This window comes from Chlamydotis macqueenii, chromosome 1 (assembly GCF_036417535.1).
Source record: "Chlamydotis macqueenii isolate bChlMac1 chromosome 1, bChlMac1.mat, whole genome shotgun sequence".
In the NCBI taxonomy this organism is placed as follows: Eukaryota; Metazoa; Chordata; class Aves; order Otidiformes; family Otididae; genus Chlamydotis; species Chlamydotis macqueenii.
In genome coordinates, this window is record NC_141556.1 from 48206112 (window position 1) to 48231548 (window position 25437).

At 36.1% G+C, this 25437-nt stretch overlaps 1 protein-coding gene across 1 annotated transcript; it reads right to left on the reverse strand.

Moving 5' to 3' along the window:
- Positions 1-1333: 1333 nt before the first annotated feature.
- Positions 1334-24385, reverse strand: EPYC (epiphycan). The gene is made up of 6 exons (XM_086740063.1): positions 24218-24385; positions 9288-9438; positions 6453-6611; positions 4684-4886; positions 3051-3146; positions 1334-1545 (listed from the first exon to the last, which is right to left on the reverse strand). The coding sequence occupies exons 1-6, from the start codon at positions 24383-24385 to the stop codon at positions 1375-1377; spliced, it is 948 nt and encodes a 315-aa protein (XP_086596189.1). The 3' UTR covers positions 1334-1374.
- Between the last annotated feature and the right edge of the window lie 1052 nt (positions 24386-25437).

The following is a 25437-nucleotide window of genomic DNA, read 5'->3' on the forward strand; positions in this document are numbered from 1 at the left end:
TTTGCTGCTCTCCTGCTTTTCAGCAAGACAGGAGAGAACAAGAATAATCTCTCTCTGCTCTCAACCCTGCTTTCTTTCTCTTTTCCTTAATTTTGTCACTCCATATTCCATCCCTGCCTCCCCTAACCTCCTTCCTCCCAGCTCCATCCCCTACTCACGTCCCAGAAGTTCTTTGGCAGCACAGTTCTCTCTATTACATTATATCCTGTGACCCTTTGAAAGCTATTTATCCATTTTCTCTTCCTTGGTAGGTAAGTCACTCATTCAAACTTAGGATTTCTTTTGCTTACACCTCCGTTTGCTGGAGAGGAAAGAGCTTCACAATCAGGGTGTGAAGTAAGTAGTGGAGGTTAACATTCATACATATGTTTTATAGGTAACAGAAAATGTCTGAGTATGAAAATGCTCCTGTTCTGTAGGAATCTCATATTCAAATTAATTAGATTACCCATCAATGTTGCAATAGAGAGTCCTTTTTAAAAAAAATATATATATTTTCTCAGGATCAGTTTTTGTCTGATTGTTTCCTTAATTTATGTGATAGTGTGGGGCTAACTACATGGTTACAGCCAGTTCTGAGAACATCTGCTTACCTGCCAGGCACTGGGAAAATACTGCTTGAACTGGAGTGTAAGGCAATGTCCACACCTATGTTAACCATGTGAACTTGACTAAGTAGTTATTTTGGAAGTCTTTGGAGCTGAATTTCTACTGTAGCATTACCAAAACCAATTATTACTGCAAGGTGTAAATAAATAGTTTATGAACTTTGGAGGGATAATTTGATACAAGTTTAATCTCTATATTCTATTATTGATTCAAGGAAAAGTTCTGTTTGCTAAAGAAAACATACTTTTGGGAATACTGCTAGTACTTTTCCAAAATGAAGAAATGCTTAAGGAAAGAAGTAGAAAAATGGATGTGTCTCTGAGAAAAAAAAAATATTTAATTACAGGAAAAGAGGATAAATATTCAATTGTGTACATATATTTTATTTTTATTTCTTTATCTACTATTTTATAGTTAGGTTTTAACATATAAAATTATTTAACTTTAGAATTCATACATTAGAGCTGAATAATTCAGTATAAAAGTTTGCATGTACATTGATCTTTTATTGCCTTCAGTACAGTTTTTGTAGTAAAATATTTTTCTTGATACTGCTATAAAACTTATAATTGGGTAGATAATGGAGTTGCCTTTTAGCATTTCATATTATTCTTTGTATCTCAGTAATCAATTTCATTATTAATAGAAATATTTCCCAAATAAATGAGATTTAAAAAAAATGCATCTTGCTTACTGTAGTAGTGAGTTAATAGTTTGTCTTTAAGTATTCTTATAGCGTATGACAGTATTGGCTTCTGTCAAAATTTAGATGAGGTTACCAACTGGCAAACGGGGTAGACACATGTATGCATAAGGTGTTTTGCTGAGGTTGATGGGATTACCGTCCAGTCTGATGTCTTCAAGAGCCCTACGTACATAAGTAAAATCTTTCATTTTGCAGAAAGTGTCTTCGTGCATCTCTTGAATGTTGTTGTTCTAAATAAATAAAAAAAAAAAAGCTATCAGAATAGTTGCTTGAAAGCAATTATTTACTCTTTGAAGAACAATTTGTGGATGTGTTTTCAGCACCTAGAGAGATACTTGTTTAAACCCAAGGGACCAGGTTGTGGCTCAAGCAATCACCAGATAAGTGTCCCAGGCACGGGAAGGTTTCTTGGTCAGTGCAAAGCTTCACAACTGAGGAACTCAAAGTATGTAGCAGAAGCAGGCTTTGTAGGAGGGGGCTGGTAGAAATACAGAGCATTTTCATTTCCAGGATCATACTGAAGAGCCTTGTTATCGCAAATTGGAACCAACATAGGCCAGTCCAAAAATGATAGAACCATAATTATCATACTGATAGCTTGATATGCCTCAGTCTGCAAAGGCACGAATTTACAATTTGATCTGTGACAAATTTCTTTCCCCCAGGCCGTCTTACATTAGTTTAACCAGCATCTCTATATATACAGGGAAAATTGAATGTTTAGGTTTTATTCCTTTGATGTAAATTTCTCTTATATATGTTATTTTCACTGAGATTTTGTTCTTGAAGTGAGCCATTTTCAAAAATGAATTGCTAGAATACAATATTGTCAGAAATTGAGACTAAAAAGGTCATCTCCTAAAATAAAGACTCTGAAAATTCTTCCCTTCTCCATTCCTTTGCTAGTCAAAAAAAATGGTGTGGAAAAAAATCCAGCTCACTAGCTTTGGCCTGTAGTACACAGCACTGAGTATTTTACAGGCATGGGCAGGTGAAAAAAAATAGTCAGTTTGCAGGCAGAATATTTCTATAGTTTCATCTATTGAATGATAGAGGTCAAATTATACACCATTATTTATGTAATAAACAAAAGTATCTTCTGATCATCAAAACTGGGCGTTGGTAGAAGAGGAGATAAAGGGAAAGAAGCGAGAAGCAGAGATGGAAAAGATTAAAAGGAAGAAGTCAGAAACAAAGGTATAGTTAAAACAAATTAAAAAAAAATGCAGAAAGATGATGGATGGGATGTTCCAATACAGTCAAATGGAAAAGTTTGGTTGAAAAAATGTTAGCAACTGGGAATGATATTCATTAAGAAAATGAAATGCACTGATATAGATACAAACAACATGTAAAGCAACTTTCTTTGAGTATCTAGAAGTATTCTTGTTGGAAGGTTTGTGTGAGCAGTGTGAGGGATTTCTGAAGTCTCTTAGACTAATGTTGCTCTTGACAGCTGTGAACCGAACTTTCAAGTATACTAAACATAAATGTAGAATTTTATGTTTGAAATGAATTATATTACAAATTCTAGTAATTAATCCTTAGCTGAGATAAAATTTAGTTCTTTCAAATACTGCATTCACTAGTCTAATGTATGTTTCCAATAGTTTTATTTTAGTTAAGGAAGTATCCTTTGGATAAACAGAAGAAACAGAAAAAGGCAATGGTTACCCTTTACAGTTTTACTTAGCATTTGAACATGATTTTTACAGCCATTTCTTTTATAGCCTACCTGAAGATGAAGAGCTTGGAGGCTTTCAGGGAGCGGCAATGGAATGTGATCCAAGTTATTGTCAGTGATGTAAAGATGCTGCAGTTCATGCAAATCCTAGAGGATGAAGGAAAAAGGTAGGGGAAAATAAGAGACATTTTAAAAAATCTCTTGCAAGTAAGTTTGAAATCTCTCACTGCATACTGACAGATTTTGTTTCAGCATGATATGGTTGAAAAGGCAGAAATTCAAAGAGAGTAATGAACTTTAATTTGCACAGACTGAGAACTTTTACTGTTAAAGATTAGGTGTTTGGAATAAAATAAAGGAAAAAATTCTTTGAAATGTCTACAGACATAATAATTAGAAATGTAATTTCAATGATGATGTTCTAAAGTGAAAATACTGTCTTACCCAGTCATTATGCAGAAAGGCTTCCTGTTCCGTCTGTTTTCTTCCTTTTATAACAATCTTACTAGCTTTTGCAAAGTATATTCGTGTTGAAGCAAATTACAACTGCGTAAGAAGTGCCTGAGCTGAAAATAAATTTCTGCTTCAATTTGGAAATGTTTTGATTTTTCTCTGTTGACTTAGTGGAAGAAGCAGCTTCCTCTGGTAATTATAAAAATTACAAATCTGGTAGTTATAAAAATATATTAAAATATATAAAAATATAAACTTGGCTAGGTCAATAAGGCTGAGTAGAATACTCTCATTTTCCCCCCTTTTTACACACAAAAGTTATCATTGTATGTAATTACTTCTTTGAGTGCAGTGTCCTGATTTAATTCTTACTGACAGAACTCTGAGATATTAGGGTGAAGGTTCTTGGCAAATATGTAAGATAAAGGCTGAGACTCCTCCATGACTAAAATCAGGAGAGTGCAGAAGAAAAGGGTGGCAGGCCAGAATCTCAATTTAGAGGACTAATTTTTGCCTATCATTCCTATTCCCAATATCTGCTTTATGTTGGGCTAGGAGAAAATATCTGATTCATTAACTGCTATTGGCTGCTTCATTAAGAAGCTGTCTTACAAAGGAGGAATTCAGAGATGACTGGTTATAATTGCCTTCTTAGATGCAGTTGAATAGTGCATATGAGCCACGTCTAACATATGAGGCCAGCCTATATTCTATAATGACTTCAGATTTCACATGCAATTAGGAGCAGTACATCACTGCTTCTCCCCACCAAAATTCTCAAGGCAGGACAATCACTCAGAGGGTCCAATTTCCCTGCTTTTGGGGGTGGAAAGAAAATATATACTCTAGCAAGCTGCCATGTAGATACATGGTAGAGTAAGTTTGAAGCAATGTCATCCATAGTTTTGCCCTTCCCTCTTTCTTACTTGTAAGGGAACATCAAGCAGCTTTCTGGAGTGATGCTAGTCATGTGGGTAGTTGGTTCATAGGTACAAACATAGTGTGCTATCACATGTCTTGTGTGGATCTTTGTGAAGAAGCATAAAAAGGGTTCTCATGTCCAGCTGGTAGTGCTCATACATCTTAATCTTTATAGTTTGCCAAGCAGCCAGCAGTCATGGTGCCTGTAATCTTAACGGTCTTACTACTGTAGAGGGACACTTAGGCTGCTCTTCTGACCACATTCTTTGGAGAGAGGAAGAAAAGATTTTCCCATCAAACCCGGACTTACTTTAAATGCCTCATTACGTATTCCCTTGCGACCAAGCCTGTTCTTACTAACATCGATGAATGTTAAGGTAGAAGGTAACTCAGGGAGTTGCCTTATCCTATTGTCACGGAGCACCAGCTCCTCAAGTTGGGGCAATCTCCGGAAGGCATCTTCATGGATCTCTGATATAAAGTTTGCAGTCAAATCAATCCTTTTTAAATTGTCTGTCAGAGAAATAAGATACAACAAGACTGTAAGAATGTATTTCCTGAGAGTTTTAAAAACGAAAAAGGCAACTGGGCTATTTAAATTACAGATTAAGTGTCTTGAATCAGATCCATTCCTGACTTACTATGTGACAGCTTTCTCTCTCTCTCTCTAATGCAGTAATATATATATATTTGAACAGTTCTCCTAAGGAAGGGGATCAACATCTCCTTCTAATCCTGTTTAGAAATGGCTGTGTCAGTCTTCATATATCTTTCAGGGAACGAGTTTAAACTTAATAGTTTTAAAATTGTTGTCTTTTCTGCAAATCTTTTAAATGGTTGTCCTTTGGAAAAATAACATTTAAAGGGAAATAAACATGTTGTCTACCATCTTGTTCCACATGTTTCTTTATTTTCAACATTTTCCCATATATAAGAAATATGATATATTGACTTTTTTCTAAAATATACTCAAAGACTTTTCCCAATTGAAAAAAAAAAAGAAAATGCGAGTTATTTTGGGAAAAAAAGAACAATGTCTGAGTATCAGTGCATTAATATGCATTAATTTTAAATGCATTGTTCTGTGGCTTACTTCTATTTTCCACCCACAATATTTTTCATTGTTATTTTATTTTATTTTATTATTTTATTTTTTGCTAGCAGTAGATTTTGGCCTAAATATATTTTCTCACTTCTTAGCATTTTTTCCCCTTGGTTTCTTTGTATACCAGTTATGTTCCTTCTCAACCTTCATCTTGGTTTGAGCAAGCCAAAGCCTTGTAGTTTTCTTTCATGAAAGGATCTTTGCATTCCCCTAAATTATTGTAGTAGCCTTTTTTTTTGGCACTGATTCCACACTTCTCATAATGAAATCAATAAACATTAGTTACACAAAGTTAGGTCTAAAATAAAATCTAAGAATGTGGCTTGATATTCAAGTTGTGAGTGTATCCCTTAAACAGTCCTTATCCCTAAACAGGACAGGCTTAATACTTCCTGAAAAATCAAGTATCTTTAAGAATCTCAAGTAGGAAATGTGACAATATAAGCTCCCGATTTTGGCCAGTTTTCAGCTACAAATGGTTTTTGATTAGCAGTTTTTATTTACTGAAGATTTTTCTACACAATTCTGGAGTAAACCAATGAACATATACTTTAAAGCTAAAATTTAAAGGTAAAATGTAAAGGTAAAATTCCTTTCACACAGATACTTTGCAAATATTTGAAAATATGTTTACCTGAGAACTTACCTTGTTTATGAAAACAATACTTTCTAATATGCTACAAATGTTCAATAAGGTTTGGGGAGGGTTTACCTCTCTAAAGCTAATTACAAGTAACAGCAAAAAGATAAATAAATGCTCTTATTTCTAATAATGAAAAAAATTATAAGAGAATCTGCATTTGAAATATTGACCTTTATGTTCAAAAGCAGCAAACCACTTTTCCATATGTGCTTTTATGTGTATAATCCTACTATCATCAAACAGTACATAAAATGAATCACTATGTCTTAGATTAGTATGAGCCAGAAATAAAAGAATTTATAGCTAATTGCACCAGTTCTACTATCCATACTTAAGTTAGCAAAGTCATTTCTGTTGATCTTCCTGATTCTGTTGTAGCGTGAATAGAAATACGTGGTTTTCTTAGGCAATGGTGGAACAGCGTCAAGCTCATGATCATCACAGTAGACTGTGGTCCCTAGGCATGTACACAAAAGGCAAGTGGGAAGATCTGTCAAAAAAAAAAAATAGTTTGTTACAAAAAAAAAAGTACAAAAATTATATGTAAACTACTACAATGAAATATTTAAGCACATAATGATAAGATTTTGTTGATGATAAGGTTCACTCCCATTCTGTTTTGATCACCACATCATATAATTGCAATAACAAAAATATTAAATCCTGCTTAAAACATTTTTTTTTACTGCTTGCACCTATTAGAGAGTAATTTAACTTACTTTTCTAAAACAGTGTTTCTCAGACTATAACAATAGGATATTAGGTGACAGCAGCCAACCAAAGTTCAATTTCCCTCTAAGCTGGCAAGTGTGCACTTCCATCTAGACGGAAAAATAATAGCTGATGACTGAAACTTGCTATGATTTCCCAAGTTTGGTTCTGTAAATAGTACTTCTGAATAATACGTAAGGAAATTAATATTTTCCTAGGGAGCTATGGAGAAGAACCTCAATTTCCTTTGCACATTGTTTAGTTACATTTTCTGATTCAGAAATTCAACTTAATGAAAAATTTATGTATCAGTCTGAGTTAAGGTAACTTGAAGATTTTGTAAACAAAACATTTATTTACTAACAGAGGTTAACAAAAATGAAAAATCAGGTAATTTAATTTCAGTCATAAAACAGCATGAGTACAGTGAATTCAGAGGTTTCTTTTTATGATACTGTTCCAATTTGGTGACAATTATGACATTGAGTGGTTTGTCTTAATGTAATTTTCAGGAGGAAAAGTTGTAAGTTGTGTGTTGAATTTTTGGTACATCTTTTCTTTGATTATGGGTACAAATCAGCAGATCTGTTTCTCAGCTTTTACTGTCATAGAAATACTTTTCTGGTTTATATTTTCCTCCTCCTTGTAGCAGATGTCTGGTTGGTTGTTCTGGTTAATGAGTATGAAAATGTTTTTCTTGCAGATCAATTGTAGCTACATGGAAAAATTACCCTCTTAATCTGTGTCAATTACTAACAAGTAGCAGTAACTAACTGAAGGGTGGGCTATATATATGATGTCTTTTCAAGTGAGATTAAGGAGTCAGTGACCAGAGTACTCTTTAATTGGGGAATATCTACTTGGGCTTCCAGGAATAACGTATCTGGAGAAATTATACTCTTTTTATACTTTCCCCAACTCCCTCCACAGGACATTTTAAATTAGCCACAGCAAGTAAGCCTGACACAAGGAAAAAATAAATTGTCACACCTTGAACTGTTCCAGCAAATCTAGATCTAAATGGATGTAGAGTTCAAAATGACTGATATTTTTTCAAAATATTGGTACATAGTATGGGAAGACAGTTTCCCCTTCTGTGCTATTTTTTGACCTTGGAGGAGTTTTATTTGTCACTTGTAGCTGGTGTAGACTGAAAAAGGACGGAGATATGGGAAGGATTCAAAAAGATATCAACAAGAAAAATGAACTTGGCTTGATGTTCCTGAGGCTTGTTGTCTTCTATTCAGCACCAAGCCAAGAACAGCAGCATCTGACAGGAAAATTTGTTGCTGAAAAAAATAAAGACACAAAAACCATCTGATTTGATATGTTACAGCCTTGAGCCTTCCCTGCATATCTTTAGTTGCTGTACTAGTTGATATGCATTCAGTGCTCAAAAATGTTGACAGATACAGAATTCATAATATATAATATTTACATGGAATGTTTTGTAACATCCTGCAGCTTTCAAAATTGAAGGAAATTGTGTGGGGTTTTTTTCAGAACTCTCTTGGGAAAGTCTCATTTCCATTTTTATTTGTTTTGACATCAGTGTATTTTTTTTTGCCTGCTCAAGGCTCACTAGTAATATATATAAAAACAAAACTAGGAATGATTAATTTCTCTTCACTGAACACACAATTTTGGAAACATGAACTGTTTTTTGTTTTGTTTTGTTTTTTTTTTTGTTTGTCTTCTACAACACTCACTTATAGTGTTAGGTATAGTAAAAAATAGGCTTTTCCTGTTGTTGCATGTTGATCATCATAAAACACAAAGACTCATGACAGTAGTGGATAACTCTATTAAGCTTCAACTATAAGAGTTTAGAGTAGCTGCTAAGAAATGCAAATTATTAGCATCACAATGTTTGTGAAAGAGGGACAGATTGTGTTTTACAACTTTAATTCCCCTGTGAGTTGTGAAAAGCTCTTATTTCACTATAGCTAGTCAGAAGAACAGAAAATCAGCTTCATCCAAAATTTCTAAACAGTTATTTTTCATTAAACTTCATAATTTCTAGTTTTCTCAGTCAAAATTGTTCAACTTTTTAATTCTATTTTGTAAAAACACATTTATAAAAATTGTGTAACAATTATAAAATAAAGATAGCTGGTAATGATACTGAAATCTAAGTCAATTAAAAAGTACTGGTAGCATTTGCCAGCCATTAGAAAATTTTCCTAATGTTGTAAGTGTTAATAAAATTCTATTTGAAAAAAATCTTCATTGGTGTGGTCATCTTCATAGTGAAATAGCATGGAAATATTTTGACTAAGCACCTATCTGACTTCAGAGCATCACGATAGGCATATTATACCTCTCTACACTAAGAGAGGTAAAGAAATTATATGCCTCCTCTTCAATATGAGATGTAGACATTCATAAGTAAGCAAAACTAGCTCGCTCAAGAGCAAATATACACACGCAAAACTCATTCCTCTTCCCTACTAACCATCTTGAGTTTGGGGTTCGAGAATCCCAGACCCCTGTGCTGCAGATCCATCAATTAATTTTGGCGTTGATGCTTCCTCCTCAGCTTCTGTCAATGGTACAGAAGAATAACTCTCTTGAATTATGGAAGGTAGTGCTGTCCCGATCTCTGTCTAGGGAAAAACAGAGGGAACAGGAAATGTTACTGCTTGCTTCCACTGGCAGCTATTTCTCTTCCAGTTATTAATATTCTCCCACTAGAGGTCATAAATATTCTGAGGTTTAGTGCTTAAGCTGCATTTTATCCAGCAGCTATAATGAATTCTGATGATGTGTAAACAATTAATGAAACTCCAACATGCTTTTCCACTTTTTACCTCAATGTTTTAAATGTTTTGTTGTATGCACATATACATGTACCCTGCTTTTATGCCATTAGTGAGAAAATGTTCTTTTCCACATTTATTTGAAGTTAAATTAGATTAGTAATAAATATGATATATTCTGTGTAACAAATGAAAATTTGCTACGAAACATCAAAAAGATGCAAATCATTTGACCATAAAATTGTAAATTGTACCAGCATAAAACCAAACCCCATGTAGCTATGCAGGCTCTGTTTCAAGAACACTAACATGCTTTAAAAATCTTATTATCTAAAAATTCTGAAGTCTAAGTTCACACACTACTTGCAAACAAGTTGGCAGTATTTTTGTCAATTTTTTTCTATAAATCTGAGTAATAGAAGGCTCTGGTTAGCTTTATTCATCAGTGGCTGCATTATGTACTATGAAAAAATTAAGAATATAAATTAAAAAAAAATGTTAGATAAAAATCTATATTTAGAAAAATCATATAAAATTTGACAGATCCTTTTATGGAACTAGAAACCTTATTTTTCTTCTCCACTCAAAATAATTAGTCAAACCAGTGATTTTTATCATCTTAACTCTAATTCTAAAGATGCTATTCATTTTGCTATATGACAACTTCAGGATAAAAATGAAGATGTAGCAATTTTCTTGCATCATATCACCCTTCGTAAAAGAGTAGTGCAGTCCTGCCAGGCTTGTTGCAGGGGGGTCTACGTTTGCAAAGAAGCAGAGTGGTTTACTGTAATCACCCAGACAACGAGAATCCACTTCAGTTGCGTGACCTTTGCAAGTTACTTTACAACTGTATCTCGATTGCCCAATCTATAATAATATTTTTGACCACTCCAGGGCCTCCTTTGAAAATATACTAGGGCCTTTTTTGGTTGGGTTTTTTTTTTTTTTTTAATCCCCAACAATGAATTAGTGTCCGTAAAGGTCTTTGTTCCTCTGAGGTATTGTTTAAAAGTGAGTTAATACATCCATCCCTGTGGGTGCTGCACCCCTGTGCTGCAGTTAACACTTTTTAGCCTATACCTAAGGCATGATGAAAAATAGGAATTTTGTCACAATATCTTTGTCCCAATTGTGAATGCACAGAAGCATAAAATGATGCTTTAATAAAGATTTTCCTCCACTGCAGCCTTCTAGCACATCATCACCATAAAACTATTGAATCCTGAGTTTTTCACCTGACCAAACATCTCCTGTTTTGAGATCAGCTCCCATCTACTTCTGGCTTTACTGTCCCCATGGAAAATTGAATCGCTCACACCAGTGCTCATAAATTCTAGTTGTAAAAGACAGGTAAAAGTAGATTGTATCCAGACTGGACAAGTGGTTAGGTTTTTTTAAATTAGACTTTCTATGCAGACCATCTAGGTCTATGCCTGACATCTAGGTCCCAAGCACAAAGCTTTTGCCATATTCTAATCTCTGTTTGAATCTCTTAGTTTAACTATATAATATTCAGCAAATAAAGTTATTTTTGTCTTATTATTCTTGGATTGGACAGATTTTAAATATGTTTATGTGAAATATCTATACATATTTGTATGTGTATATATATTTACCACAACTTCTTTATAACACTTCAAAACAGACTCCCTGGATTTTGCAGTGTAGCTATATATCACTACTAGCAGTATTACACATTATGATCCTGGACTGCCTGAGAACATCTAAATGACCATCTAAAAAGCACTTTTCACACCAAATATTTTGGTTTAAGTTATGTAGTGGCCATAGGTTCAAATATTTTGCATCAATTAGTTTCACTGAGGACAGAGAATATGGAAGCAAAGAAAAACCAGGAAGCACTCTGAACCTCACAGACTAGAATTTTGACTGAGCACATTTTGGGCTTCCTGTCTATTCTTTAGTTGCATTCCAATAAGCCATAGATAATATTACAAACTAGGCCTTATGGATAAAAATGCCCTGATATAGTTACTAGGATCATAACTTTGTGAAACGCGTGGTGATCGAGTAAGCAAAATGAACTTCAGCTGAACTATGACAGAGTAACCTGTTGGTGTAAGCACAAGTAAGGATGTACCTTGTTGCTTTGTGCAGACAAATACACAATGTTCTCATCTGCAGTACTGACAGTAAGACAGCTTAACCAGGAATGGACTTGGGGACAAATCAAAAGAAGACTTTGGGAACAAAGGAAATGGGACAGATGTTCTCTGAATGGAGGAAGCCTAGAGGGAGAGAGCATTCCAGACTTTTATTGACCTAGGGTTGTACTGCACTAAAGTGCTTGCACATGTGGTCTACTTCTTCACCAGTTTTGCGGAAATCAGATAACAGTCCCTGTCTTGAACTTCAGAACAAAATCCAGAGATTTTGAGACCTATTAACAACTTTGTATGCATCTTTTGTGGCAGTTCTCCTGACAATAATATTCTGGAAAAGAGGTTTTTAAATATAAGAGTTTGTAAATAGGCTTCAGACCTAAGATAATATTTCTTTCATTTGTTATGGGTTTTGGGTCATCTACACTAACTGCCACCTCTCTGAATATTTGAGGGTGTACTCTGGAACTTACTGGTTTGGGATTTGTAATTTGCTTTATGCTTTCTCAAGTGTTCTTAGTTGATTAACCACTGTAGCTGTTAGGTACCAAAGCAGAGGTATTAACTTCTAGTAAGTCTGTTACTAGACTATTATCTGTCTCTCTTTTATTTAAAGATATTATCTAGTTTTTAACGTGCACAGTTGAAAGTCTCCCTGTAATTTTCTTTCCAATGTGCTAAATCTCATTTCTAGAGCAACTGTTCTAAGCAGTTAGCATCAATATCTACTTGATCTCCTGCACCAGATGTGACTATCATAAAAATGCCAATTATTACAGTAAGTTTAATGATGTTGCCATTTTTACACTGATAACAGAGTAGGAGTTCACCTATACTTGTGTATTGCATACCAGATCAAGAGCATGAGCAGTATTTGCTTGCTCTACAGAGGCTGGACTTGAACCAGTAACCTAAAGGTAAAAGTCTGTTTCCCATTATTGGTCATCTGATCCATGCAGCTTTCTATTTTTTACATATTTAATAAATCACACAAGATTGTAACGAGACAAAGATGTTTCTTGGACTATATATTGTACAGAATGATCCTTCATGGTCCAGATGTTTCTTTATTTTTGGCAACATGAACTTTACTAAATAATTGAAAGAGAAATTATTCTATGCAACTTTATGATATTATTCACCATAGGGTTTTGGGGGTGTTGTTTTTTTTTTCCTTTGCTACCCTTAGTCTTTATGTAGTCTATCACAAAGCAGAAAGAATATTCTAGAGAAACACAATAAAGCATGTTTCTTTTTGCCAATAGTTGCAAGTCTTCAAATCATAATCAGCCTTCCAATACAGATTTAATACATGGCACAAGAAAACACTGAAACTGAATCACATTTTCTACCTTTAGCCATCTAACTATGCAGTTAATAGCTACCCTACTCTGTCTTTCGAATCAATCAAGAGATTCGGAATATTAGCCACCGAGCATGCTATAAGCAGAGCAGTATCTTTCCTAAAATTGCATAGAATATCTATTTCCCCTCTCTCCTGTATTTATCCAATGTGACTACACTTACAAATGAAACTACTTAATGTGGACAGCCAATTTAGAGGCACTTTCAGACCAGGAATTTACAAAAGTCAAGAGCACAGAAATGTGAACATATCAATGAGCGATAAAATATAATTTTATTGTATTTTATCAAAATACAATAGTTGGCAAAAGTTGACTCGTAATTTCAGTTGTCCATAGGTTAGGCATCTTGTCTGTGCTACTGTCCTTTCACAGTCAGCAGAGAATGAGACGAAACTTCTGAAAAGCGGGTCCAGCCACAGACCACAGATGCTTCTTTTAGGACTTGCTCTTTAGCTATCTATCTCTCACCATTGTCTGAAAAGGAGGCAAGACAAATGAAAATTTTTTAAGATTAGAAACAGCTCAGGAAGCTGAGCTGTGAAAAACAACAAAAAAGTAAGATTAAAGAATATCTGTGAGCTAAGAGTCAGCAGGGGTGGAACAGAATAGGAATGTAGATAAGAGTAACCTATATGAGGATTATGGACCTATATAATCTATGCAAAGTAATAAAATATTGTAAATAAATAGATTTAAAGAAGTAAAAGGCAAGACTGGAAGCCATCATTTGCCACATTTTACTCCTGAGGTGATGTAATTCCAGTGGCAGATGTTTTGTCTATTGTTTTATGTCTACATCTTTTAGGATCAAAGCTGACATATTACATGTAATAAATTAAATCCACAGGAGAATCTGAAGTGTGTCCTGTTTCTTTTACTGCAAAAAAAAAATATTTAAAAACATGAACAAAAGTTCAGAACTTAAAGATGTTATAAACTTGAAGGGACAGTTGTACCACACACTGACCCATCAAAAGGAACTAGTTTCCCCCACAGCTGTTCTGAAACTACCAAAGACTTACAAGAAAATGTCTAATTATGGTAGAGGTTTTTGGTTTGTTTTCCTTTCCAAAAGTGGCTTATACTTGTTTCTTCTTGAATTTTGCATTTAAGGTCTTCTTTTCTCCTGTTGTTCTATCTTAAAAATAAATAGATCTGTGAGCCATTGCATGCTAATAAAATAACTACTTAGATTGCAAATTCTGTAGCTCCGATAAATTTTCATTTTCTTGTACAGAGCTACATAAATAAACTCTGTGGAGAAATTAGTGTAATAAGATTCAGGGAGATCTTGAAGAAGGGAAAGGTGATATTTGTTTACAAAATTTCTAAGTAAACTAATTTTATCTGCTCACACTTATTCTCTCAAATTTTAATGACTTGCATGTTTACATGCATGTGCCCCCACATATCTAAATGCATATGCCCTAGTGTTCTGGCTGGGATCCCCTGTGTTCAACACAGAAGATAAGGGACAGAAGCTACTGAGTCCTTTTAGTTCTTCTGGGGTTCTTGACAAGTGTTGAAAACTAACCTTTGGACAGGTTTTTATCTCCTTTAAGATTCACCAGCTGTTACGGGGCAGTCTTTTTCCTCAGTCTCGGATACTCCAGCATCCATTAATCTTACATTAGGTTGCTAGCCTTCCTTTTCTTCATTGGGAATGTGATTTCATGATGGCTAACATGGAAAGAAATGATATATATTGTATCCTACAACTTTATTTCCTGTCTACTGGTGGTAGGATGAAGGATCTTCACCAAGAAGTCATCTGTGCTGGGATGTTATCAGGGTGCAGGACCTTTGATTTTGGTATAAACAACACATTCCTCAGTCTTGTTGCTGGGAACAGTGTTCTGGAAGTGATGCAGTCAGGCAGTGTCATTCATTATCATTGTAGGCCATTCTTTTAACTCTTTAGGTCTTCTAATTTTTTTTAAGATATTTTGCTGTTTCTGCTGGGTCTTACACACACATACACCCATAAATTTCCACTCATACTTCAGTCAGACCAACCTTAATATTTAAGTTACAGAGCTCTAGACTTGTAACCCAGTTCTCTAGAAATTAATGTCTGTGGCTTCTGCCTCAGAAAATATAGGTAGACTCTGAGATTCTTATAATTAGTCTTAGAAAGAGGAATAGTCTTTTTAAAACCTTGACACCAGAATATCCTAAAGCTTCTTGTCTCAAATGTAACTATGTCATGTCTGATTTTAGCTGAGTAAAAACATTTGTGCTGCACAGTGTTGCTACAGAGATTTTACTTACTTATTCTGTTGTCTGAGAATCAAGAAAGTCCATACAGATGGAGCTAATCTGCATTCCCAGAGTACAGATGAAGTCAAAGTCTCATTCCAGCACTGTATTTGAAATTACAGATATTATTTCTAACATGCTGCTTTGAGGACTATATAATATGTAAGCCTATAGTAGATGCTTTTCTTTGGAACAGTGCTGAAGTTTTGCAAGACATAACATTTCAAAGAGAAATATCCTGGTTTTAGAAATCAGAACAGGGCTTTTTTTTTTTGCGCTATTATAAAACACAAAAGGACTGAAAACTAGTCCCAGCTCTTTAGTGAAGATTTCCACCAGAGCTCCTGCTGATCCAAGCCACAATGTAGACATACACAGCCAGACAAACAAAGTTGGAGATCACTGAGATAACTAGAGTATCTACCAGAAACTTTGTCAGCCCTCAGACCTGTGGTAAGGAGCTGCCTCACTTAGACTCTCAGAGCTCGCTGTGAAGGAGGGTTCAGGGTCTCAAACATATTCTTTCAGGCAGCCCAGGCAGACCGGGCACTACTGGAGCTGAACATGCTTTTGCCTAGATCACCACCAGCCTGGCTTTTCCTAAATGCACTGTGATTACTTTGAATCTGAACAACCAGATCTGAACAACCAAATCTGAACAACCAAACAGTGTTAGAAACATGAACAGAAAGGACCAGATTCACTCCACTTCACTTCAGATATTGAATTCAAGTGTCTTATTTAGTAGCTTAGTCTCCTTACACTCCTGATGCAGACAGTGGAGGAAGAATTCCTTCCTGATGGTGGTTCAGCACACATATGTTGTGAATCAGCTTCCTGAGATCTTGCTGTCCATCAGGCTGGAGAGGTGGGCCCATGCCAACCTCATGAAGTTCAACCAGGCAAAGTGCAAGGTCCTGCACCTGGGTCATGGCAATCCCAGGCACAAATACAGGCTGGGCGGAGAATGGATCGAGAGCAGCCCTGAGGAGAAGGACTTGGGAGTGCTGGTGGATGAGAAGCTCAACATGAGCCGGCAATGTGCCCTTGCGGCCCAGAAGGCCAACTGCCTCCTGGGCTGCATCAAGAGGAGCGTGGCCAGCAGGTCGAGGGAGGTGATTCTTCCCCTCTACTCTGCCCTGGTGAGACCCCACCTGGAGTACTGTGTCCAGTTCTGGAGCCCCCAACACAAGAAGGACATGGACCAGTTGGAGAAGGTCCAGAGGAGGGCCACGAAGATGATAAAAGGGCTGGAGCACCTCTCTTATGAGGACAGACTGAGAGAGTTGGGGCTGTTCAGCCTGGAGAAGAGAAGGCTCCAGGGAGACCTGATAGCGGTCTTCCAGTACCTCAAGGGGGCCTACAAGAAAGATGGGGAGAGGCTGTTTAGTAGGGCCTGTTGCAACAGGACAAGGAGTAATGGTTTTAAAATAGTGGGGAGTAGATTTAGATTGGAAATTAGGAAAAATTTTTTTACAATGCGAGTTGTAGAACACAGGAACAGGTTGCCCAGAAAGGTGGTGGAAGCCCCATCCCTGGAAACATTCAAGGCCAGGCTTGATGAGGCTCTGAGCAACCTGATCTAGTCGGGGATGTCCCTGCTCCTTGCAGGGGGGTTGAACTAGATGACCTTTGAAGGTCCCTTCCAACCCTAACCATTCTATAATTCTATGATTCTGTGATTCCTTTAGCTGTAAAGGAGACCATATAGAGGCAACTCTATTTTTCCCCAGACATCAAAGCCAAAGTCTGCTCTTCCTGTCATTTCTACAGCTTATAATGCAAAGACAGTTCATCTGATTTGATCCAATCCAGTATACTCATGTACCCTACAGTGATAAAGTGCTCGCAAGCTGCCATGTCTCCAGAAGTATGTAAGTTTCTCATAGTTTAGGTTTGTCTTCATAGTGTGGACTGTTACGCTATATAGAAATGTCTTGTCAGTGTAAGATCAGGTAACATTCAGTGACAGGTTGAGGACATGAATATGGTGCGAGTAAGAAAATGCTATGGACAAAAAAAAATGGTACAAGTCCTTAAAAATAACAACAATGCTGATAATAGTGTACAGTCCACCAAGTCTAAGCATGTAACAATATAATAGGTTGCATTGAGGAATCTAGGGAAAGAAATTCAGTGGAGTTTTACTTAGCTAACTCAGGTGTTTGATACATATTGAGCAGCTAAGGATTCAGGCAGAAATTTCACTAGGGCTTTACAGTTTATTGAGCTGTTTGTCTCATATTTAAGGCTATTTATGTAGGAAAAGAGGCATTCCTGCATCTAATTCAAAGGATCCATCTGCTAAATTTGCATACCTGTTTTACTGCATTTCAGTTAAGATGAAAACATAGGTGAAAGTTCTCCGTTCATCCAAGAGGTAAGAGAGCTGGGAAATGTTAGTAGTCTGAGGAGGCTGGCACCCCAAAAACCTCTGTTCCAGAAGACATCCTAACCAACAAGTGAGAGCCAGAGGCAAGTTTGAACGAGATGTAGAAACAAAGCCAGAATGTACCCAAAAGGAAAAACTCATGGCAGGAGAAGGAGAACAAGCCAAAGGAAACATGATTATGAATAATTATAATATGAAAGGAACTGAGACTTCCACTAGACCAGGTCACTCAAAGCCCCATCCAGCCTGGCCTTGAACACTTACAGGGACACAACTTCTCTGGGCAACCTATTCCTGGACCTCACCACCCTTATGGTGAATAATTTCTTCCTTATGTCTAATCTAAATCTACGCTCTTCCAATTTAAAGCCATTACCCCTTGTTCTATCACTACATGCCCTTATCAAAAGTCCCTCACCAATTAAATGCACATGTTATTTAGCTTAACAGTGTTCAGAGAAAATATATAGCCATGGGTACAATTTAGGAATTTGGGGTATTTTCCTTAAATTTCTGTATCCCACATCAGTAGGGATGATGCACATTACTTCTTTCTGGAAGAAAGCACAAAACTGGAAGTCTGGAGGGAAAAAAAGTTTAAGTGACCAGGAAAATTGAGGTAGCAAGCATCTAGTGTAAAAGTTCTATGTAATCTCACTGTGGTGTTTCAGCTGAAACTTCTCTCACAGGAATTTCAAACATTATGATAGTTACTCCTAAGCAATGAGCCCTAGACGGACCAATATAGGTGTTTTTAGACAAGAAAAACTACTTGTTGAATTTCATTCAGTCTTAGGCAAGAGGAAGGATGCAGTTATTCTGTTCAGCTAGGGTAGTGGTAACTCATGGCATGTACAGTGTCAGAGTTTATGTGCTTCAGAATGTCTTAGCCAGTACCCTTAGTCTTTATAACATTTCAGATAGCTAAGTGGATGAGACAAGCTCTTCTTAGGTTGTTGTATTAGAATTTAGGAACTAACATGTTATTTCAAATCCTTCCTTTTCACCTTGTGCTATTTGTTTTTGCTATATGACAAAATAGTTGAAGCATCACTCAGGTATTTTGTGACTACTTTTTAATCCATAGAAATGTTCACCTTTTGTGAAGACAGCTGTACAGAAACATATGGAATCAGTTATGAAGAGCCAAGTGAATGTAAAAGCTGCAGTCGAAGTTTTTCAGAAAAAGCAGAAAATTTCCTATTTGGGATAAAGCTTCAAATGGTAAATTTAATTATCTTATCAACTGTGTATTTATCTGACTTCTACATTACTTGTACCAATTTGAAAGTTTTTTTAAAAAATGTATATGACATGTTTTGAAAAGTCATTACATATCCACCTTGAACTTTCTTACTTAATCAAATACCTGCCACAAAGACAGAAACAGCAGCGTAAGTCTCTCTCAACTCTGCAAAATGACATAAGAAGTTCTTGTACTAGTGAGACTCATCTTCACACCTATATCATGGCAACAGCAGAGACACTTCATGTGTATGCGCACATACAGGTAAGTAAACGTGTGTGTATGACTCAAGTTCTGAGCTTTGTGCAAGCACTTGAATATCCTATTATGAGTTTGATTCAAATTCAACAAGGTAATGCGGGCTCAAATATTAGGTGCTTATTTCTGATTATTTTGTGGATCCAACTTCCCAGCGTTCCCCTTCTGTGTACGCAGATTCAGACCAACCTGTATTCAACTCACTTGTTTTGCTGCTCATTCAGTGCCAGGTTAGCTCCCTTGCTTCTCAGCCTCACTGACAGCATATCTTATTGATGAAAATGTTTTTCTGATAGCCCTATGTTTTCACTTCTTATTTTTCTAATTTAGCTTTTCCTACATGAAGGAAATGGACTGGTTATGCTTAGCAGGCACTGTAATAAAAAGTTTGCAATATGATTTTATTAGATGTAGTTGATGTACATAGCAATCTCTCTCCACAATTTGTTTTTCTCACACACTATTCAAACAAAGTTTTTGTTTCAAAGAAGGAAAAACTCTGAGCCTTCTGTTTTACCAGTGAGAAGCTTACACAAGAATGTCTTTGACAGTCTGTTTGATTGTATCCATTTTAAAGAAGGAAATCTGTCTTTTTATATGTTTACAGAGCAGTTGGGACAATGAAGACTCAGTCTTGACTAGGACCTCTGGACTCTATCATGATATAAATATTTATTGAAAATAATAATGAAACTTACTGTGAAGAAAAGGGGTAATACAGCAGCTCATGTCTGTACTGTTACAACTGTCAGTTTCAGAAGATAAATCCAACACAAAGCTCGTACTAAGCTACAATGACATTCCATTGCGGTCTCTTTCTCCTATAGGACCTTGGAATTTCTTCCTTGATAATAGGTTTTCATTTACATTGCCCTTTTTTACCATTATCTGTGAAAGAGTTGATACTGTTCTTGCTAAAGTCTCCATATAAATTTTATTTCTGAGTGATATATTAATTAAGGTTTTTTCAGTAACAATTGTCCTTTGGATGCAAAAGTTTAGCTAGGTCTTCCATGTCTCACTAACCTGGAAACTTGGAAACCACAGATTTTATAGCCCAGATTTGATCTATCTGATATATGACAACACATAGCTTTGATTGAGGATTCGGTACAATTCTCCCAAGTAATTCCCAGCTACAAGTATTTTTCCCACGCAAAATATTGGCATTTAAAGATATATTCCATGCACAGACATTGAATACAATTAAAAGAATGTAAGAAATGAAACAGATCTGCTGATGTTAGCAGGCAATGCCAGATAACTTTCTGATTTCCATTGTTAAGTAACTTTTCCAAAGCTTAAAGTTACTCGGAAATCTATGAGAAAAATAGACAGATTTAAAGTGGAAAAATATCAACAACCATTGTCTAGATAAAATGTTCTCAGAAAAATGTTTGCAAGCTGATGATGTGTGTGAGTATATGCATGTATACACTTCATTTTAGGAATACACACTTCACAAGGGATAATACTTCCAGAGTATGAGAAGTAGAAAAGAAGTCATGAACTTGGACTCAGTCACTCTTGATTAACTTTGTTAAACTGAAATTTTGGTGCTAAGGCTGAGACAGGTGCCTGGGGTCCATCTAAAGTTATTTGCGGAAGACTTGGTCTGGGTGGGATAGAGTTAACTTTCCTCAGAGCAGCCCTCGTTTTAGCTAGCATGGCATTGATAACACACCAGTGTTTTGGCTACTGCTAAGCAGTGCTTACACAACATCAAGGCTGTCTCTCCAACCATGCCTCCCCACCCCAAGGCTAGTAGGCTAGGGGTGGTCAAGAGTTTGGGACAGGACACAGCTGGGACAACTGACCCAAACTAACCAAAGGAATATTCTATATCATATGGTGTCATGCTCTGCAACAAAAGCTGGGAGAAAGGAGGTGAGGGAGGCATGGAGGTGGGGAAGTGGGGCAGACTTCATTATTAAGGCATTTGTCTTCCAAAACAACTGCTACATGTACTGGGATCCTACTTTCCAGGAAGTGTTTGGACATCACCTGCTGATGGGAAGTAGAGAATAAATCATTTTGCTTTACTTGCTTCTGTGCACAACCTCTGCTTTTCTTCATTAAACTGCCTTTATGTCAACTCATGAGTTTTTAATCTTAATTTCTCCCTTTGTCCCTCTGTGGAGGGGAAGTGAGAAGGCAGCTTGATGGGCACCTAGCAGCCAACCAAAGTCAATCCACCACAACAGACATCCCAAGAGAATGATTTATACTTGTCTTGGAGAATGGTCTTGGAATGCAACGTCTAATTTTAGCCATATAGAATGAGTAGGAGGAATCCCTTCCTAATTATCTCTGAGTCTTTCCTGATGTCAGGGGTTACACATTGAATGAGAGATTACAGTACCCAATAGGCAACATTCTGGAAATAATGTACTGACATAGGTGCTTTAGTTTGATTCCTTTAAGACGCACAGGTGCCTAATTCCCACTGAAATCACCAGGAGCAACACACTGAAAGTACCTGAAGTCCTACAACCAAGTCTGCTGGACCCGCTGTAAATCAGTTGAACACACAACCTTGGAAAAGTTTATATTTCTCCAATGAGTCTAAAAATGTGTTAAACAGAATGATTTATATTTGCACATAACTAATTTTAAATTCTTAAATTGAAGACAGCAAAACCAGAAAATGCTATTTTATCTTTTTCCCACTATTTCAGAAGGTTAAAAACATGATTCAGAGTTCTCTAAAAGTAAATGCAATCCTTAAATCAGGCCCTAAAGAGTTACTGTACACAGGCTAAATCTGATGAAGGCCTGCTGTTTGTCCGAGTTTCTGCGGTATTGCTCATCATTTAAGCTATGCGTAATAAAAACTAACCTGTGACCTTGCATAAATACTGGGTTTTACACATAGAGCCACTTGTGTAGTTCACATCTTTATGATAACAGGATTGTAGGGAAGAAAGTCATAACTATGATCAAGACATCAAATGTATTCTGTTTAAAACATGAGTTACTTAAATAATATTGTGTGTAAAAGATAGCTTGCAAGATTGATATGCATGTCTATAAAAGTTGCTTAATTTCTACAGCACTGACTACTCTGAACTCTCCTGGGTTTAGGGGAATTGTGAATGCTTAGGTTTCTTTTGGGTGGTACATGGTAACAGGAATGTAAGCAAGAAAAAGATTTTGGCTGAACATCTAGGAAAAAAAGGCTCTCACTGGGATGTCCATCCATATGCAAAGTAACATTCCTTCCAACTGCTATGATGGATGATCTTCACTTGATGAATTTTAAGAAGGCTATCTGAAGAACTCAGTAATGGGAGACAATACTGCTCTGGAAAATAAATTTACAAGACAAAATGAAAATACTTTTTGGACTCTGCCTCTTCCATGCATCCCTAAAGAAAGCAACCTATGATAAAACCTGTGGTATCTTTTCTTGTTGGGTGCAGTATTGATCATCCTGAATTTCCTTTCAGCAGGAAAAGAACCTCAGGAGCCTTGCCTTGTCTCTGTACTTTGCTGAGAAACTTGGAAAGGGACCACTCCGTGCTTTAGTATCACAGTACCTCATCAAGAGAGCACAGCACAGGAGAGTACCAGTCAGCATTCAATGCATTACTAGGAAATCTATTGTTTGAATGAGAAAATCTTGGTGGCAAAGTACACACAAAATAGCCTCTCCCATTTCTGGGGAGGAAGCCGTTTCTGTAGGACTGATGATAAAGGCTTCATTTTTAAGAGCAAAGAAAGACAGAAACTGTGACTTACTAGTCAATGTGAAATGAAGAGACCGCAAGCATCTAGTAACTAAAAGTGGAGGTGACTTTATCAGGCAAGAAAGTCCAAATGCATAGAGATGTTATGAGCTTCGATTCTGCATGGCACAGGGAAGCAGGCCAAAAGCAGAGTAATTTATTCAGGGCAAAGTTCTTCTCAGTTCTTCTTAGATGAGAAAATGTATTTCCTCCAAACTGCAAGGTTCTAATCTTAGTGAAAACTCTGAGATTATTTTTATCTTTTAATTTCTCCAGTTTTGGGATATATTTATTCCTACATTGTCTCTGTCCTTTGGTTTCAAGGCTGCTATCCAATTTTTATCTCACCTTGATGAAAGACTAATTCCTGTCCCTCTTGCTGCAATCATGTATCACTCAAAGGCAAATATTTTCATTAATTAAGTACTGTTATATGGAAAAAGTACTAAAGTATTATGTGTAATAGTGAAAAACCCCATATTATTATTCCAATGTTATATTTTTCACTCAACTTCTATCGCACTCAATTCTTAATCATACAGTGCATATATCATCTTTAGGGAAGTTGTGTCCATGTCTAAGCAGCAGACTAAAATTGAAATTAATGTAACCTTTCAGTAATGTATAGAAATACAGCAATGTAGGAGGGGAAGGAGGCATTTAAGTTAACAAATTCAGTCCTTTGCTCGTAAAGGTAACACATCTTACTGTCTCATACCATAACAGAATTTCAACAGTTTTTCTTCAGTAATCTTCACCCACTTTCCTAACAGAAATAGAAGACACTAGCATTTGTGGCCATGTGCCACATGTGCCAATACTTGTATTGCACATGTCTATTACTAGCAGAAGCAACCTCAAAAACCAGCATTTTACAACTTCATTTAATGGGGGATGTAGGATGTCCTATCTCAGCTGCCTCCGTGCCTCATCCAAACAGATAAATCACAAGGACAATCTCAAAGAAAATCTGTGGCAATGAAAGGAGACCTGAGGAAAGCAGGACAGCTTTCACCTGCTTTCAAAGACTACCAGAAAAAAAATAAAAATCAGGAAATATTTTGGGCACACTTGTAAATTAGCGAAAATGTGAATAAGCTACAGTGTGTTACTAGCACAGAAAACTATTGGTCAATAGCAACCACATGAGTAGATTTGTCTGATAAAAGTTTTTATGGACAAAAGGAGCTCATCAGTAGCAACTGCGTTTGTGCACCTTGCAAAGACAGAATAAATGAAGTTCTGATTACCTCTAATTGGTCAGACTGTTCATTTTCATCATAGACAAATGGGTGAGGCAGCTCTCCAAGCGGTATGTCATAGAACTCAGAATCATAAATTATAGTATCTGTGATAGGTGCAGCTCCAACAGACTTGAAGATCAAAAATCCCAGAAAAATATTTACAAAGGTCTGCATTCTGCTTTCTTATCTGAAAGAGAAGAAAATGGACAAAATATGGGTAATCTGGTATTTGCAAGGAAAATTTAATCTCACAAATACAGTACTTATATGTATGTAAAAATATTTCTGATGGATAACTCATATTTATTCATTACGACTCCATGATTTATTCTGTTTTGCTTCATGAAGAGTCTCTGGATCCAAGAATTTCTGCAGACTATTTTGGCTATACTAACATCTATATAATTTAGGAAAAATCTATTGAGTTTTATTGGTATAAAAATAAACTGCCCTTAATGAGAAAGTACCTGAAAAGGTGAAAGAAAGATATATATTAAATCTTTTTCTCCTTTCATGTAACTTCGTCTATTTCTTCTGCACCTTTTTGAGAAACTAGCCAAAAGCTAAATAATTACATTATTTGTACCCATCACAATAAATAATATTTTGAAAAGTGTACAATGTAATTTTGTATTTCTCCTCCACTAGGAAAAAAAAAATAGAAAACATAAGGACCTCTTTCTTTGTTGTCTCTGGATGAGAATAATCAAAATGCTTTTCACTCAGCATTTGTTTTGCCAGAATATAATTTTAATTGGTTGAATAGTGTGGCATATTTGGAACATCACTTCTGCAAAGATCTGGGGAGCAAAATAAAAAGTAGTCTATGTCCTCCATAGCCCTGTAAGTGACAGTACTCTGTGTCACTTCATTACTCAATCAATACCATTTTTAAAGTATTGAGAAATGGTAGCACAGTACAGTCACCTGTCCTCCTTGGAGAATAGAATTGTAAAATTGAATTATCACCCGTTTAAATGTTCCATATTTTAGTAAAATAGTAAAAAAAATCATGATAGGCTTGAACATTAGTGTTTATGCATTCCATATTCCTTGTAAGTGATGTATTCACTATTATATTAGATGCCTGACACAAGACTCTATTCAGCATGCTTACACTTTGATTGATCTACAGCTCCCATTAATTTCACCAAAAGCACAAACAGTGATAATGAGCAGTGCATAAATTCAATAAAGTGCACCCCACATGTGATGCATAATGCACA

What these genes read in the sequence shown, in the direction of transcription:
- EPYC (XM_086740063.1), bottom strand. Translation starts at nt 24,385, where the DNA reads ATGCAGACCTTTGTAAATATTTTTCTGGGATTTTTGATCTTCAAGTCT. An exon ending in CGAACCCCAAACTCAAGATG is followed by an intron (nt 6,612 to 9,287) that starts GTTAGTAGGGAA and finishes TTTTTTTGACAG; the next exon opens with ATCTTCCCACTTGCCTTTTG. An exon ending in TCCAAGCTCTTCATCTTCAG is followed by an intron (nt 1,546 to 3,050) that starts GTAGGCTATAAA and finishes TTATTTATTTAG; the next exon opens with AACAACAACATTCAAGAGAT.